We start from the raw sequence: 20,346 nt of genomic DNA, 5'->3' as shown, positions 1-20,346 counted from the left end.
CTAATTAGATGACCATAGTAACTAATTATATGACCATAGTAACTCATTAGATGACCATAGTAACTCATTAGATGACCATAGTAACTCATTAGATGACCATAGTAACTCATTAGATGACCATAGTAACTCATTAGATGACCATAGTAACTCATTAGATGACCATAGTAACTAATTAGATGACCATAGTAACTATTTAGATGACCATAGTAACTAATTAGATGACCATAGTAACTAATTAGATGACCATAGTAACTAATTAGATGACCATAGTAACTAATTAGATGACCATAGTAACTAATTAGATGACCATAGTAACTAATTAGATGACCATAGTAACTAATTAGATTACCATAGTAACTAATTAGATGACCATGGTAACTAATTAGATGACCATGGTAACTAATTATATGACCATGGTAACTCATTAGATGACCATAGTAACTAATTAGATGACCATAGTAACTAATTAGATGACCATAGTAACTAATTAGATGACCATAGTAACTCATTAGATGACCATAGTAACTCATTAGATGACCAGAGTAACTAATTAGATGACCATAGTAACTAATTAGATGACCATAGTAACTAATTAGATGACCATAGTAACTAATTAGATGACCATAGTAACTAATTAGATGACCATAGTAACTAATTAGATGACCATGGTAACTAATTAGATGACCATGGTAACTAATTAGATGACCATAGTAACTAATTAGATGACCATAGTAACTAATTAGATGACCATAGTAACTAATTAGATGACCATAGTAACTAATTAGATGACCATAGTAACTAATTAGATGACCATAGTAACTAATTAGATGACCATGGTAACTAATTAGATGACCATGGTAACTAATTAGATGACCATAGTAACTAATTAGATGACCATAGTAACTAATTAGATGACCATAGTAACTAATTAGATGACCATAGTAACTAATTAGATGACCATAGTAACTAATTAGATGACCACAGTAACTAATTAGATGACCATAGTAACTAATTAGATGACCATAGTAACTAATTAGATGACCATAGTAACTAATTAGATGACCATAGTAACTAATTAGATGACCACAGTAACTAATTAGATGACCATAGTAACTAATTAGATGACCATAGTAACTAATTAGATGACCATAGTAACTAATTAGATGACCATAGTAACTAATTAGATGACCATAGTAACTAATTAGATTACCATAGTAACTAGTATATCATCCATAAGCGCAGATTCCAACCATTGAAATACTTTGTATAGTTGAAGACTTACGGTCATTAGAAAACATGAGTGCACATCATAATGGCAGCTACACTTTCCATCCTAAAGATCTAGAAAAAATATTTGGGAATGTCCTGCGGGCCAGATTGAAAAGCTTAACGGGACGCATTAATCTGCCCAGGTCTGCTTTAAAGCCATATCCAACAATCGCGACAACTTTTTTACTGTCAACTGGAACACTCATAAAACCACTGTCAGTAACTACAGTTGGTCGCCACATCTGTAAGTGCAAGTTAAAGCTCTACTATGCAAAGTGAAAGCCGGTTATCAACAACACCCAGAAACGCCGCCGGCTTCGCCGGGCCTGAGCTCATCTAAGATGGACTGATGCAGAGTGGGAAAGTGTTCTGTGGTCTGACGAGTCCACATTTCAAATTGTTTTTGGACGTTGTGTCGTCTGGACCAAAGAGGAAAAAAACATCCGGATTGTTCTAGGCGCAAAGTTCAAAGCCAGCATGTGTGATGGTATGGGGGTGTATTAGTGAACAAGACATGGGTAACTTACACATGTGTGATGGTATGGGGGTGTATTAGTGCCCAAGACATGGGTAACTTACACATGTGTGATGGTATGGGGGTGTATTAGTGCCCAAGGCATGGGTAACTTACACATGTGTGATGGTATGGGGTGTATTAGTGAACAAGACATGGGTAACTTACACATGTGTGATGGTATGGGGGTGTATTAGTGAACAAGACATGGGTAACTACACATGTGTGATGGTATGGGGGTGTATTAGTGAACAAGACATGGGTAACTTACACATGTGTGATGGTATGGGGGTGTATTAGTGGCCAAGACATGGGTAACTTACACATGTGTGATGGTATGGGGGTGTATTAGTGAACAAGACATGGGTAACTTACACATGTGTGATGGTATGGGGGTGTATTAGTGAACAAGACATGGGTAACTTACACATGTGTGATGGTATGGGGGTGTATTAGTGCCCAAGGCATGGGTAACTTACACATGTGTGATGGTATGGGGGTGTATTAGTGAACAAGACATGGGTAACTTACACATGTGTGATGGTATGGGGGTGTATTAGTGCCCAAGACATGGGTAACTTACACATGTGTGATGGTATGGGGGTGTATTAGTGAACAAGACATGGGTAACTTACACATGTGTGATGGTATGGGGGTGTATTAGTGAACAAGACATGGGTAACTTACACATGTGTGATGGTATGGGGGTGTATTAGTGCCCAAGACATGGGTAACTTACACATGTGTGATGGTATGGGGGTGTATTAGTGCCCAAGGCATGGGTAACTTACACATGTGTGATGGTATGGGGGTGTATTAGTGAACAAGACATGGGTAACTTACACATGTGTGATGGTATGGGGGTGTATTAGTGAACAAGACATGGGTAACTTACACATGTGTGATGGTATGGGGGTGTATTAGTGAACAAGACATGGGTAACTTACACATGTGTGATGGTATGGGGGTGTATTAGTGGCAAGACATGGGTAACTTACACATGTGTGATGGTATGGGGGTGTATTAGTGAACAAGACATGGGTAACTACACATGTGTGATGGTATGGGGGTGTATTAGTGAACAAGACATGGGTAACTTACACATGTGTGATGGTATGGGGGTGTATTAGTGCCCAAGGCATGGGTAACTTACACATGTGTGATGGTATGGGGGGTGTATTAGTGAACAAGACATGGGTAACTTACACATGTGTGATGGTATGGGGGTGTATTAGTGCCCAAGACATGGGGTAACTTACACATGTGTGATGGTATGGGGGTGTATTAGTGAACAAGACATGGGTAACTTACACATGTGTGATGGTATGGGGGTGTATTAGTGAACAAGACATGGGTAACTTACACATGTGTGATGGTATGGGGGTGTATTAGTGCCCAAGACATGGGTAACTTACACATGTGGTGATGGTATGGGGGTGTATTAGTGAACAAGACATGGGTAACTTACACATGTGTGATGGTATGGGGGTGTATTAGTGAACAAGACATGGTAACTTACACATGTGTGATGGTATGGGGGTGTATTAGTGGCCAAGACATGGTAACTTACACATGTGTGATGGTATGGGGGGTGTATTAGTGAACAAGACATGGGTAACTTACACATGTGTGATGGTATGGGGGTGTATAGTGAACAAGACATGGGTAACTTACACATGTGTGATGGTATGGGGTGTATTAGTGCCCAAGGCATGGGTAACTTACACATGTGTGATGGTATGGGGGTGTATTAGTGAACAAGACATGGGTAACTTACACATGTGTGATGGTATGGGGGTGTATTAGTGCCCAAGACATGGGTAACTTACACATGTGTGATGGTATGGGGGTGTATTAGTGAACAAGACATGGGTAACTTACACATGTGTGATGGTATGGGGGTGTATTAGTGAACAAGACATGGGTTAACTTACACATGTGTGATGGTATGGGGGTGTATTAGTGCCCAAGACATGGGTAACTTACACATGTGTGATTGGTATGGGGGTGTATTAGTGAACAAGACATGGGTAACTTACACCTGTGTGATGGTATGGGGGTGTATTAGTGAACAAGACATGGGTAACTTACACATGTGTGATGGTATGGGGGTGTATTAGTGGCCAAGACATGGGTAACTTACACATGTGTGATGGTATGGGGGTGTATTAGTGAACAAGACATGGGTAACTTACACATGTGTGATGGTATGGGGTGTATTAGTGAACAAGACATGGGGTAACTTACACATGTGTGATGGTATGGGGGGTGTATTAGTGCCCAAGGCATGGGTAACTTACACATGTGTGATGGTATGGGGGTGTATTAGTGAACAAGACATGGGTAACTTACACATGTGTGATGGTATGGGGGTGTATTAGTGCCCAAGACATGGGTAACTTACACATGTGTGATGGTATGGGGGTGTATTAGTGAACAAGACATGGGTAACTTACACATGTGTGATGGTATGGGGGTGTATTAGTGAACAAGACATGGGTAACTTACCACATGTGTGATGGTATGGGGGTGTATTAGTGCCCAAGACATGGGTAACTTACACATGTGTGATGGTATGGGGGTGTATTAGTGAACAAGACATGGGTAACTTACACATGTGTGATGGTATGGGGGTGTATTAGTGAACAGACATGGGTAACTTACACATGTGTGATGGTATGGGGGTGTATTAGTGCCCAAGACATGGGTAACTTACACATGTGTGATGGTATGGGGGTGTATTAGTGAACAAGACATGGGTAACTTACACATGTGTGATGGTATGGGGGTGTATTAGTGAACAAGACATGGGTAACTTACACATGTGTGATGGTATGGGGGTGTATTAGTGAACAAGACATGGGTAACTTACACATGTGTGATGGTATGGGGGTTGTATTAGTGAACAAGACATGGGTAACTTACACATGTGTGATGGTATTGGGGTGTATTAGTGAACAAGGCATGGGTAACTTACACATGTGTGATGGTATGGGGTGTATTAGTGAACAAGACATGACTAACTTACACATGTGTGATGGTATGGGGGTGTATTAGTGAACAAGACATGGGTAACTTACACATGTGTGATGGTATGGGGGTGTATTAGTGAACAAGACATGGGTAACTTACACATGTGTGATGGTATGGGGGTGTATTAGTGAACAAGACATGGGTAACTTACACATGTGTGATGGTATGGGGGTGTATTAGTGAACAAGACATGGGTAACTTACACATGTGTGATGGTATGGGGGTGTATTAGTGAACAAGACATGGGTAACTTACACATCTGTGAAGACACCATTAATGCTGCAAGGTACATACAGCTTTTGGGCCATCCAAGCAATGTTATCATGGACGCCCCTGCTTATTTCAGCAAGACAATGACAAGCCACATGATACAACAGGGTGACTTCATAGTAAAAGAGTGTGGGTACTAGACTGGCCTGCCTGTAGTCCAGACCTGTCTCTCATTGAAAATATGTGGTGCAATATGAGGGCTAAATATGGACAACAGAGACCCGGGACTGTTGAACAACTTAGTTGTACACCAAGCAAGAATAGGAAAAACAACTTTTTCACTGTCAACTGAGTTTTGTTTTTTAATGATGTCTGCTGGTGGTGTGCCTCTGCATTTTTTCAACGCAAAAAATGTGCCTCGGCTCAAAAAAGGTTGAAAAACACTGCATTAGACGAGTAGAATGAATTGATGAACGTGGACCCCTGTATGATCAGTGTCAGAACATAGTCCACTCCCTGTATGATCAGTGCCAGAGCTTGGTCCGCATTGCCGGCAGTAAAGTCGGACACGTTTCCAGTGAAGGTTGGACTCCGCCAAGGCTGTCCTTTGTCACCCATTCTGTTCATAGCTTTTATGGACAGAATTTCTAGCGCAGTCAAGGCGTTGAGGGTTCCGGTTTGGTGACCGCAGGATTAGGTCTCTGTTTTTTGCAGATGATGTGGTCCTGATGGCTTCATCTGGCCAGGATCTTCAGCTCTCACTGGATCGGTTCGCAGCCGAGTGTGAAGCGACCGGAATGAGAATCAGCACCTCCAAATCCGAGTCCATGGTTATCGCCCGGAAAAGGGTGGAGTGCCATCTCCGGGTTGGGAGGAGACCCTGCCCCAAGTGGAGGAGTTCAAGTACCTAGGAGTCTTGTTCACGAGTGGGGAAGAGTGGATCGTGAGATCGACAGGCGGATCGGTGCGGCGTCTTCAGTAATGCGGACGTTGTACCGATCCGTTGTGGTGAAGAAGGAGCTGAGCCGGAAGGCAAAGCTCTCAATTTACCGGTCGATTTACTTTCTCATCCTCACCTATGGTCATGAGCTTTGGGTCATGACCGAAAGGATAAGATCACGGGTACAAGCGGCCCAAATGACTTTGGGTCTCTCCCTAGAGATAGGGTGAGAAGCTCTGCCATCCGGGAGGAACTCAAAGTAAAGCCGCTGCTCCTCCACATGGAGAGGAGCCAGATGAGGTGGTTCGGGCATCTGGTCAGGATGCCACCCGAACGCCTCCCAAGGGAGGTGTTTAAGGCACATCCGACCGGGTAGGAGGCCACGGGGAAGACCCAGGACACGTTGGGAAGACTATGTCTCCCGGCTGGCCTGGGAACGCCTCGGATCCCCCCGGGAAGAGCTGGACCAAGTGGCTGGGGAGAGGTGAAGTCTGGGTTTCCCTGCTTTAGGCTGTTGCCCCCGCGACCCGACCTCGGATAAGCGGAAGAAGATGGATGGATGGATGGATGGATGGACCCCGACTTAAACAAGTTGAAAGACTTATTGGGGTGTTACCATTTAGTGGTCAATTGTACGGATATGTACTGTACTGTGCAATCTACGAAAAAAAATGTCAATCAATCAATCAGAATATTGGCAGCAGGAAGAGACAACCCTTTTCGTGTGAGTGGGTGTGGATGAGTGTGAATGGGGGAGGGAGGGTTTTTTTTTTTCCGGGTTGATGCACTATTTGAATAAAAAACAAAAACAAACAGTAGATACATGACCTAATCCACCTGTCACATCACAATGAGCCTCCCGCCCGTCCACCAACGCACGCCACACCGCCAGTCGTCGAAGTTACCTGCTCTTCTGACAGGCGGAGCAGAGCCAGGCATTGTGTTGTGGGCTGTAGAGTCTGCAGGCCTTGCACACGCTGTACAGGCAGTCGTCACACCGCCGCTTGGGGTTGAGCAGGAAGCTGAAGGGCGCGCAGCAACGGATGCAGCAGCGCTGGTTGAAGCAACGCTGCCGTGACAACAGGAGGCAGCGACTGCCCTCCTCGTCCAGCGCCTGCTTTAACTCGCTGGGGGGGGCAAAGGGGAATGGATGAGAGGGAGGGTTGTTTAGAAACATTCTATCTGGTTAACGCGAAAACAGACAACAAAGGATTGGTTTGAATGTTTTAATCACCGCCTTTATTTCGCTTTGACTTTAAAGGCCTACTGAAATGAGATGTTCTTATTTAAACGGGGATAGCAGCTCCATTCTATGTGTCATACTTCATCATTTTGCGATATTGCCATATTTTTGCTGAAAGGATTTAGTAGAGAACATCGACCATAAAGTTCGCAACTTTTGGTCGCTAATAAAAAAGCCTTGCCTGTACCGGAAGTAGCAGACGATGTGTGCGTGACGTCAGGGGTTGTGGAGCTCCTCACATCTGAACATTGTTTACAATCATGGCCACCAGCAGCGAGAGCGATTCGGACCGAGAAAGCGACGATTTCCCCATTAATTTGAGCGGGGATGAAAGATTCGTGGATGAGGATAGTGAGAGTGAAGGACTAGAAGAAAAAAAAAAGAGAGAGGGCACTGGGAGCGATTCAGATGTTATTAGACACATTTACTAGGATAATTCTGAAAAATTCCTTATCTGCTCTTTGTGTTACTAGTGTTTAGTGAGATTATATAATCGTACCTGAAAATCGGAGGGGTGTGGTGACTGCCATTGCCTCTGAGGGAAGCCACGGAGGAGGCAAGAGAGTCGCAGCTGCCTCTTTGATAGGTGCACGAGGAACCACGCAAGCTCTGCTCATGTAAGAGTCGACTTATTACCACAATTTTCTCACCGAAACCTGCCGGTTGACATGTGGTAGAGAACCATGTTCGCTCGACCGCTCTGTTCCATAGTAAAGCTTCACCTTCAGGAATGTAAACAAGGAAACACCGGCTGTGTTTGTGTTGCTAAAGGCAGCCGCAATACACCGCTTCCCACCTACATCTTTCTTCTTTGACGTCTCCATTATTAATTGAACAAATTGCAAAAGATTCAGCAACACAGATGTCCAGAATACTGTGTAGTTTTGCGATTAAAGCAGACTACTTATAGCTGGGATCAGGCTGGAACAAAATGTCCGCTACAATCCGAGACGTCACGCGAACGCGTCATCATTCCGCGACGTTTTCAACAAGAAACTCTGCGGTAAATTTAAAATTGCAATTTAGTAAACTAAAGCGGCCGTATTGTCATGTGTTGCAATGTTAATATTTCATCATTGATATATAAACTATCAGACTGCGTGGTCGCTAGTAGTGGCTTTCAGTAGGCCTTTAATTAGAAGAAGGCAATAATTGAGGTAACTCAGAACTAACTGTAACAACTTCATTATTTAACTTGAATAAGGATTTGTAGTGCACTAGGACGTGAAAAGGAAGCATTGTGTCACGGCCTGGGCGCACCCTACTATTCATACATCTGGGCACGCCGGCGTGCGCCACTCCGGCTGCAGCAAGAAGCTGCTTTATTTCGGTGTTAGAATAATCATGTGTAAGTTATCACACAACTCTTATGCTTAAAGGCCGTTGCTATAGTTATTATCAATTGTGCTCAAGTTGTACTTTTCTAGCCGTGCAAAGGGACAACCTGAAATCTTGCATTGCAGTCGTCTCTTATCAGTGTTTTTGTCCAGAACATCAAGTACCGTGACGCAGATGAAGCAGAGACAGGGCGATATCACAAGTGTCAGCACATTTGCATTTCTGAATAATCATATATTGTATCTAACTGGGGCTGCTAAAATGACCCCCCCTTCCTTCAAAAGCAGCCTCAATGATGTAACCAGGGACCTCCCGAATAAATAGAGGAGCACGTGAGACTGGATCTTAGAGCGTAGGTTGGTTCTCTGACTAAAACGTCTCTACACATTTAGCCAAATTCTGATTCTGCATGATTCCTTTCTTCCTGTCTGTTTAATAGATGTCATCAGTGTTTGGACCTGACAATCGTCTCAATCAGCAATGTACACACCTGGCGCTGATGAGCTTCAGTGCACACCTGCGTTCCGGGCCAGAACGTAGTTCCCAGTTTCGTACATTAAGCCAACTCCTATCAAGCTCTATGCTCTCTCCCTGCGTATTTTCTCCTCTGTGTCATTTTGTCTCACCAGCTTCATTACAACTGCATTGAATAATAAATATTTTTGTGCGTAAAACGTTTTCTGGATTTGAGCGTACACCATGTTTAGTAGGAAAACATGCAATTAAGTCTTAATACTGTCTGCCAGAACATAAGAAGACAAACAGGAGGAATTAGAGTCGCTAAGTTAACAAGTAATTAGATTGTTGGAGATGCTCTCTTTAAAAAAAGTGACACGTGGACAAATCGGGGTGTCTTACGATTGTCGACGACTCAATTTGGAGTAGTCTTATTCAACTATCAAAATCAAGGTGGAATTGTTGGACATTGAAGGAAGTGTTTGCAACTTGCTGAAATGGTATGTTGGAATTAGTGGTTTAACAGGACATATTTAATAAATAAATGCTTAATGTTACAGGCAGCTTCGTCTTGTGACCAAAAACACGACAAAAAAGAAGCGAAAGAAGAAAACTTGTTTGAATTGTTGTGCATTTTACATTAGTTAGAATAATGATGAATAACTTATCACACAACTCTTTTGCTTAAAGGCCGTTGCTATAGTTATGATCAATTGTGCTCAAGCTGTACTTTTCCATTCTGTTGCAAGGGCACACAACTCGTCTATCTTCCACTTCAAGTTGTCTCGCAGCAGCAGTTTCTGTCTTCCAGCCTGCTGAACAGCCAAGGACGGACTTGAAGTACCTCAACGAAGATAAGGCAAGGCAATCACAAAGCCCTTGGCACATTCTGTCATGTATTGTGCGTGCTGGAGCTTCTCGCATGATATGTGTGACCACTCCCTTTAGAAGCAGCCTCAGTGATGTTAAAAAGGGAACTCCTGAATAAAGCGTGGTGGGAGACTGTAACTTAGTGTGCAGCTCCAAACGTTTCTCCTCATGAGCAAAATTGAACTCTGTCTCTGCCTGATTCCTTGCTTCTTGTCTAGTTTAATAGATGGTGGGTGTTTGAACCTGACTACGTTTTTAACTCACTTGTTGCAATGCGTGATGGCCAATCGCGCAGATTGATCACTGGTACCCTATTATGATATCATCATTAAGTTTCATGTGATTTGTTATCAACGCTAGTTTGATAATGTGATTACTGACTGAAATATCATATGTGGACTAAAATTCTTCATCACACAAATCGGGTGGTGTGCGTAGGGCCCTGCCATCCGTGGGTGGCACCCTTTTGTATGAAAACGCACAAATGTGAATTAGTGAATGACATTGTGTTTGATATGACATTTTCCTCAAACTTACAAAACTCCACACCAGTGAAGTTGTCAAGATGTGTAAATGGTAAATAAAAACAAAATACAATAATTGCAAATCTTTTCAACTTACATTCCATTGAATAGACTGCAAGGACAAGATACTTAACGTTCGAACGGAAAACGTTGTTATTTTTGCAAATATTAGCGCATTTGGAATTTGATGCCTGCAACATGTTTCACAAAAGCTGGCACAAGTGGCAAAAAAGACTGAGAAAGTTGAGGAATGCTCATCAAACACAAATTTGAACATCCCACAGATGTGCTGGCTAATTGGAACAGGTGGGTGCCATGATTGGGTATAAAAGCAGCTTCCGTGAAATGCTGACTCATTCACAAACAAGGACGGGGCGAGGGTCACCACTTTGTCAACAAATGCCTGAGCAAACTGTTTAAGAACCACATTTCACAACCAGCTATTGCAAGGAATTTAGGGATTTCACCATCTACTGTCCGTGATATCATCAAAAGGTTCAGATTATCCGGAGAAATCATTGCACGCAAGCAGCAAGGCTGAAAACCAACATTGATTGCCTGCAACCTTTGATCCCTCAGGCGGTACTGCATCAAAAAGCGAATTCAGTGCGTAAAAGATATCACCACATGGGCTCTTTCAAGGGATATAACCACTGTCAGTAACTACAGTTGGTTGCTACATCCGTATGTGCAAGTTAAAACTCTACTATGCAAAGCAAAAGCCATTTATCAACAACACCCAGAAACGCCGCAGGCTTCGCTGGGCCCGGGCTCATCTAAAATGGACTGATGCAAAGTGAAAAAGTGTTCTGTGGTCTGATGAGTCCACATTTCAAACTTTTTTGGGACGTTGTGTCCTCTGGACCAAAGAGGAAAAGAACCATCCGGATTGTTCTAGGCGCAAAGTTCAAAGCCAGCATGTGTGATGGTATGGCGGTGTATTAGTGCCCAAGGCATGGGTAACTTACACATGTGTGATGGTATGGGGGTGTATTAGTGAACAAGACATGGGTAACTTACACATGTGTGATGGTATGGGGGTGTATTAGTGAACAAGACATGGGTAACTTACACATGTGTGATGGTATGGCGGTGTATTAGTGAACAAGACATGGGTAACTTACACATGTGTGATGGTATGGGGGTGTATTAGTGCCCAAGGCATGGGTAACTTACACATGTGTGATGGTATGGGGGTGTATTAGTGAACAAGACATGACTAACTTACACATGTGTGATGGTATGGGGGTGTATTAGTGAACAAGACATGGGTAACTTACACATGTGTGATGGTATGGGGGGTGTATTAGTGAACAAGACATGGGTAACTTACACATGTGTGATGGTATGGGGGTGTATTAGTGCCCACTGCATGGGTAACTTACACATGTGTGATGGTATGGGGGTGTATTAGTGAACAAGACATGGGTAACTTACACATGTGTGATGGTATGGCGGTGTATTAGTGAACAAGACATGGGTAACTTACACATGTGTGATGGTATGGGGGTGTATTAGTGAACAAGACATGGGTAACTTACACATGTGTGATGGTATGGCGGTGTATTAGTGAACAAGACATGGGTAACTTACACATGTGTGATGGTATGGGGGTGTATTAGTGCCCAAGGCATGGGTAACTTACACATGTGTGATGGTATGGGGGTGTATTAGTGAACAAGACATGACTAACTTACACATGTGTGATGGTATGGGGGTGTATTAGTGAACAAGACATGGGTAACTTACACATGTGTGATGGTATGGGGGTGTATTAGTGCCCAAGGCATGGGTAACTTACACATGTGTGATGGTATGGGGGTGTATTAGTGAACAAGACATGACTAACTTACACATGTGTGATGGTATGGGGGTGTATTAGTGAACAAGGCATGGGTAACTTACACATGTGTGATGGTATGGGGGTGTATTAGTGAACAAGACATGGGTAACTTACACATGTGTGATGGTATGGGGGTGTATTAGTGAACAAGGCATGGGTAACTTACACATGTGTGATGGTATGGGGGTGTATTAGTGAACAAGGCATGGGTAACTTACACATGTGTGATGGTATGGGGGTGTATTAGTGAACAAGACATGACTAACTTACACATGTGTGATGGTATGGGGGTGTATTAGTGAACAAGGCATGGGTAACTTACACATGTGTGATGGTATGGCGGTGTATTAGTGAACAAGACATGGGTAACTTACACATGTGTGATGGTATGGGGGTGTATTAGTGAACAAGACATGGGTAACTTACACATGTGTGATGGTATGGGGGTGTATTAGTGAACAAGACATGGGTAACTTACACATATGTGATGGTATGGGGGTGTATTAGTGAACAAGACATGACTAACTTACACATGTGTGATGGTATGGGGGTGTATTAGTGAACAAGACATGGGTAACTTACACATGTGTGATGGTATGGGGGTGTATTAGTGAACAAGACATGACTAACTTACACATGTGTGATGGTATGGGGGTGTATTAGTGAACAAGACATGGGTAACTTACACATGTGTGATGGTATGGGGGTGTATTAGTGAACAAGACATGACTAACTTACACATGTGTGATGGTATGGGGGTGTATTAGTGAACAAGACATGGGTAACTTACACATGTGTGATGGTATGGGGGTGTATTAGTGAACAAGGCATGACTAACTTACACATGTGTGATGGTATGGGGGTGTATTAGTGAACAAGACATGGGTAACTTACACATGTGTGATGGTATGGGGGTGTATTAGTGAACAAGACATGGGTAACTTACACATGTGTGATGGTATGGGGGTGTATTAGTGAACAAGACATGGGTAACTTACACATGTGTGATGGTATGGGGGTGTATTAGTGAACAAGACATGGGTAACTTACACATGTGTGATGGTATGGGGGTGTATTAGTGAACAAGACATGGGTAACTTACACATGTGTGATGGTATGGGGGTGTATTAGTGAACAAGGCATGGGTAACTTACACATGTGTGATGGTATGGCGGTGTATTAGTGAACAAGACATGGGTAACTTACACATGTGTGATGGTATGGGGGTGTATTAGTGAACAAGACATGACTAACTTACACATGTGTGATGGTATGGGGGTGTATTAGTGAACAAGACATGGGTAACTTACACATGTGTGATGGTATGGGGGTGTATTAGTGAACAAGACATGGGTAACTTACACATGTGTGATGGTATGGGGGTGTATTAGTGAACAAGACATGGGTAACTTACACATGTGTGATGGTATGGGGGTGTATTAGTGCCCAAGGCATGGGTAACTTACACATGTGTGATGGTATGGGGGTGTATTAGTGAACAAGACATGGGTAACTTACACATGTGTGATGGTATGGGGGTGTATTAGTGAACAAGACATGGGTAACTTACACATGTGTGATGGTATGGCGGTGTATTAGTGAACAAGACATGGGTAACTTACACATGTGTGATGGTATGGGGGTGTATTAGTGAACAAGACATGACTAACTTACACATGTGTGATGGTATGGGGGTGTATTAGTGAACAAGACATGACTAACTTACACATGTGTGATGGTATGGGGGTGTATTAGTGCCCAAGGCATGGGTAACTTACACATGTGTGATGGTATGGGGGTGTATTAGTGAACAAGACATGACTAACTTACACATGTGTGATGGTATGGGGGTGTATTAGTGAACAAGACATGGGTAACTTACACATGTGTGATGGTATGGGGGTGTATTAGTGAACAAGACATGGGTAACTTACACATGTGTGATGGTATGGGGGTGTATTAGTGAACAAGACATGGGTAACTTACACATGTGTGATGGTATGGGGGTGTATTAGTGAACAAGACATGGGTAACTTACACATGTGTGATGGTATGGGGGTGTATTAGTGAACAAGACATGGGTAACTTACACATGTGTGATGGTATGGGGGTGTATTAGTGAACAAGACATGGGTAACTTACACATGTGTGATGGTATGGGGGTGTATTAGTGCCCAAGGCATGGGTAACTTACACATCTGTGAAGGCACCATTAATGCTGAAAGGTACATACAGCTTTTGAAGCAACATATGTGGTTATCATGGACGCCCCCGCTTATTTCAGCAAGACAATGCCAAGCCACGTGTTACAACAGCGTGGCTTCAGGGTAAAAAGAGTGTGGGTATTAGACTGGCCTGCCTGTAGTCTAGACCTGTCTCTCATTGAAAATTTGTAGTGCAATATGAAGCCTAATTTATCACAACGGAGACCCCGGACCGTTTGAACAACTTAAGTTGTACATCAAGCAAGAATGGGAAAGAATTCCACCTGAAAAACTTCAAACATGTGTCTCCTCAGTTCCCAAACCTTTACTGAGTGTTGTTAAAAGGAAAGGTCATGTAACACACTGGTAAAAAAGCCGCTGTGAAAACTTTTTTGCAATGTGTTGCTGCCATTAAATTCTAAGTTAATGATTATTTGAAAAAAAAACTTAAGTTCCTCAGTGTGAACATGAAATATCTTGTCTTTGCTGTCTATTCTATTGAATATAAGTTGAAAAGGATTTGCAAATCATTGTATTCTCTTTTTTTTTTAGTTAGTTTATTTAGTGGCATTTTATTGACGAATTACACAACGTGTCAACTTTACTGCTTTTGAGGTTTGTAATTGAAGTCCTTTTCTGCTCCATCACTGATAAGAAAAGCATTACAAATATCTCAAATCATTCTCATCGTCCCCTCGGGGGCGCAGCATTAAATAGTCCCACTGGAATCGAACCTTGATCAGAGATGTGTCAGAAAGATATGCAAATGTGTGTTTTAATGATATAACATTCGTTATCTCGCACTAAAAAAACAATTATGGAACGATTTATGTTTGTTTTTGAACAAAACATGCATGGAATTGAATTCAAATGCAATGAATATAAAACAGGTAAATAATAACGTGTCAACAAATCTCAAAATGACATTTTTCTTAGGGTGGCCCTGTTCTTCACGCCAGGGGCCCATGCAGTGCCAATATTGTATTTGTCTGCATTGTTCCTGGGCTCTGCAGGCTTTCAAGGAAGCTTGGTCTGAGCAGAACAGGAAAGGGCTGGGATTTCCTGTTTTAGACGAGCTCAGCTAATCAACGGAATGAGAAGCCAAAAACGAAGTATTTTGTATTTAGTTAGCTCACCTGAGGCGCTGCTCCTCTTTCTTGCGCAGCCTCATGTCGCGCTGCACCACCTGTAGCACGTGCTCGGCCTCGTTGTCGCTCAGGCCCGACAGGTCCAACTTCCGGCCCATGGCGGACACACAAGCTCAGCCTGCAGTTGTCAGAAAATCAAGTCAGTCCTGAAGGTGTCAAACTGGGGCTTCAAAAATAATGCCTTCGAATTTTTAAACGTACAAACCCCGTTTCTATATGAGTTGGGAAATTGTGTTAGATGTAAATATAAACGGAATACAATGATTTGCAAATCCTTTTCAACCCATATTCAGTTGAATATGCTACAAAGACAACATATTTCATGTTCAAACTCATAAACATTATTTTCTTATGCAAATAATTAACTTAGAATTTCACGGCTGCAACACGTGCCAAAGTAGTTGGGAAAGGGCATGTTCACCACTGTGTTACATCACCTTTTCTTTTAACAACACTCAATAAACGTTTGGGAACTAATTGTTGAAGCTTTGAAAGTGGAATTTTTTCCCATTTTTGTTTTATGTAGAGCTTCAGTCGTTCAACAGTCCGGGGTCTCCGCTGTCGTATTTTACGCTTCATAATGTGCCACACATTTTCCATGGGAGACATGTCTGGACTGCAGGCGGGCAAGGAAAGTACCCACACTCTTTTTTTACGAAGCCATGCTGTTGTAACACATGTCTTGCTGAAATAAGCAGGGGCGTCCATGATAACGTTTCTTGGACGACAACATATGTTGCTCCAAAACCTGTATGTACCATTCAGCATTAATAGTGCCTTCACAGATGTGTAAGTTACCCATGCCTTGGGCACTAATACACCCCCATACCATCACACATGTGTAAGTTACCCATGTCTTGTTCAATAATACACCCCCATACCATCACACATGTGTAAGTTACCCATGTCTTGTTCACTAATACACCCCCATACCATCACACATGTGTAAGTTACCCATGTCTTGTTCACTAATACACCCCCATACCATCACACATGTGTAAGTTACCCATGTCTTGTTCACTAATACACCCCCATACCATCACACATGTGTAAGTTACCCATGTCTTGTTCACTAATACACCCCCATACCATCACACATGTGTAAGTTACCCATGCCTTGTTCACTAATACACCCCCATACCATCACACATGTGTAAGTTAGTCATGTCTTGTTCACTAATACACCCCCATACCATCACACATGTGTAAGTTACCCATGTCTTGTTCACTAATACACCCCCATACCATCACACATGTGTAAGTTACCCATGTCTTGTTCACTAATACACCCCCATACCATCACACATGTGTAAGTTAGTCATGTCTTGTTCACTAATACACCCCCATACCATCACACATGTGTAAGTTACCCATGTCTTGTTCACTAATACACCCCCATACCATCACACATGTGTAAGTTAGTCATGCCTTGGGCACTAATACACCCCCATACCATCACACATGTGTAAGTTACCCATGCCTTGTTCACTAATACACCCCCATACCATCACACATGTGTAAGTTACCCATGCCTTGGGCACTAATACACCCCCATACCATCACACATGTGTAAGTTACCCATGTCTTGTTCACTAATACACCCCCATACCATCACACATGTGTAAGTTAGTCATGCCTTGGGCACTAATACACCCCCATACCATCACACATGTGTAAGTTACCCATGCCTTGTTCACTAATACACCCCCATACCATCACACATGTGTACGTTACCCATGTCTTGTTCACTAATATACCCCCATACCATCACACATGTGTAAGTTACCCATGCCTTGGGCACTAATACACCCCCATACCATCACACATGTGTAAGTTACCCATGTCTTGTTCACTAATACACCCCCATACCATCACACATGTGTAAGTTACCCATGTCTTGTTCACTAATACACCCCCATACCATCACACATGTGTAAGTTACCCATGTCTTGTTCACTAATACACCCCCATACCATCACACATGTGTAAGTTACCCATGCCTTGGGCACTAATACACCCCCATACCATCACACATGTGTAAGTTACCCATGTCTTGTTCACTAATACACCCCCATACCATCACACATGTGTAAGTTACCCATGTCTTGTTCACTAATACACCCCCATACCATCACACATGTGTAAGTTAGTCATGCCTTGGGCACTAATACACCCCCATACCATCACACATGTGTAAGTTACCCATGCCTTGTTCACTAATACACCCCCATACCATCACACATGTGTACGTTACCCATGTCTTGTTCACTAATATACCCCCATACCATCACACATGTGTAAGTTACCCATGCCTTGGGCACTAATACACCCCCATACCATCACACATGTGTAAGTTACCCATGTCTTGTTCACTAATACACCCCCATACCATCACACATGTGTAAGTTACCCATGTCTTGTTCACTAATACACCCCCATACCATCACACATGTGTAAGTTACCCATGTCTTGTTCACTAATACACCCCCATACCATCACACATGTGTAAGTTACCCATGCCTTGGGCACTAATACACCCCCATACCATCACACATGTGTAAGTTACCCATGTCTTGTTCACTAATACACCCCCATACCATCACACATGTGTAAGTTAGTCATGTCTTGTTCACTAATACACCCCCATACCATCACACATGTGTAAGTTAGTCATGTCTTGTTCACTAATACACCCCCATACCATCACACATGTGTAAGTTACCCATGCCTTGGGCACTAATACACCCCCATACCATCACACATGTGTAAGTTACCCATGTCTTGTTCACTAATACACCCCCATACCATCACACATGTGTAAGTTAGTCATGCCTTGGGCACTAATACACCCCCATACCATCACACATGTGTAAGTTACCCATGCCTTGTTCACTAATACACCCCCATACCATCACACATGTGTAAGTTACCCATGTCTTGTTCACTAATACACCCCCATACCATCACACATGTGTAAGTTACCCATGTCTTGTTCACTAATACACCCCCATACCATCACACATGTGTAAGTTACCCATGTCTTGTTCACTAATACACCCCCATACCATCACACATGTGTAAGTTACCCATGCCTTGGGCACTAATACACCCCCATACCATCACACATGTGTAAGTTAGTCATGTCTTGTTCACTAATACACCCCCATACCATCACACATGTGTAAGTTAGTCATGCCTTGGGCACTAATACACCCCCATACCATCACACATGTGTAAGTTACCCATGCCTTGTTCACTAATACACCCCCATACCATCACACATGTGTAAGTTACCCATGTCTTGTTCACTAATACACCCCCATACCATCACACATGTGTAAGTTACCCATGCCTTGTTCACTAATACACCCCCATACCATCACACATGTGCAAGTTACCCATGCCTTGTTCACTAATACACCCCCATACCATCACACATGTGTAAGTTACCCATGTCTTGTTCACTAATACACCCCCATACCATCACACATGTGTAAGTTACCCATGCCTTGGGCACTAATACACCCCCATACCATCACACATGTGTAAGTTACCCATGTCTTGTTCACTAATACACCCCCATACCATCACACATGTGTAAGTTAGTCATGTCTTGTTCACTAATACACCCCCATTCCATCACACATGTGTAAGTTACCCATGTCTTGTTCACTAATACACCCCCATACCATCACACATGTGTAAGTTACCCATGCCTTGGGCACTAATACACCCCCATACCATCACACATGTGTAAGTTACCCATGTCTTGGGCACTAATACACCCCCATACCATCACACATGTGTAAGTTACCCATGCCTTGTTCACTAATACACCCCCATACCATCACACATGTGTAAGTTACCCATGTCTTGTTCACTAATACACCCCCATACCATCACACATGTGTAAGTTACCCATGCCTTGTTCACTAATACACCCCCATACCATCACACATGTGTAAGTTACCCATGTCTTGTTCACTAATACACCCCCATACCATCACACATGTGTAAGTTACCCATGCCTTGGCCACTAATACACCCCCATACCATCACACATGTGTAAGTTACCCATGTCTTGGGCACTAATACACCCCCATACCATCACACATGTGTAAGTTACCCATGCCTTGTTCACTAATACACCCCCATACCATCACACATGTGTAAGTTACCCATGTCTTGTTCACTAATACACCCCCATACCATCACACATGTGTAAGTTACCCATGTCTTGTTCACTAATACACCCCCATACCATCACACATGTGTAAGTTACCCATGCCTTGGGCACTAATACACCCCCATACCATCACACATGTGTAAGTTACCCATGCCTTGGCCACTAATACACCCCCATACCATCACACATGTGTAAGTTACCCATGTCTTGTTCACTAATACACCCCCATACCATCACACATGTGTAAGTTAGTCATGTCTTGTTCACTAATACACCCCCATACCATCACACATGTGTAAGTTACCCATGTCTTGTTCACTAATACACCCCCATACCATCACACATGTGTAAGTTACCCATGTCTTGTTCACTAATACACCCCCATACCATCACACATGTGTAAGTTACCCATGCCTTGGGCACTAATACACCCCCATACCATCACACATGTGTAAGTTAGTCATGTCTTGTTCACTAATACACCCCCATACCATCACACATGTGTAAGTTACCCATGCCTTGGCCACTAATACACCCCCATACCATCACACATGTGTAAGTTACCCAT

At 42.9% G+C, this 20,346-nt stretch overlaps 1 protein-coding gene across 5 annotated transcripts in view; it reads right to left on the bottom strand.

The window, feature by feature from the left end:
• The window catches only part of LOC133568879 (trichohyalin-like), an 85,245-nt gene that overhangs the window by 54,055 nt on the left and 10,844 nt on the right, over positions 1–20,346 (bottom strand). For all 5 annotated transcript variants that reach the window (XM_061921068.1, XM_061921067.1, XM_061921070.1 and 2 more), the window contains exons 2-3: positions 15,581–15,710; positions 6,872–7,093 (exon numbers count right to left, since the gene is read on the bottom strand). In XM_061921068.1, the coding sequence (XP_061777052.1) occupies positions 6,872–7,093; positions 15,581–15,690 (332 nt within the window). In that variant the 5' untranslated portion in view covers positions 15,691–15,710. The remainder of the gene's footprint in view (positions 1–6,871; positions 7,094–15,580; positions 15,711–20,346) is intronic.

Source organism: Nerophis ophidion, linkage group LG14 (assembly GCF_033978795.1).
Source record: "Nerophis ophidion isolate RoL-2023_Sa linkage group LG14, RoL_Noph_v1.0, whole genome shotgun sequence".
NCBI classification, from domain to species: Eukaryota; Metazoa; Chordata; class Actinopteri; order Syngnathiformes; family Syngnathidae; genus Nerophis; species Nerophis ophidion.
This window is presented reverse-complemented; position numbering and strand designations above follow the sequence as displayed.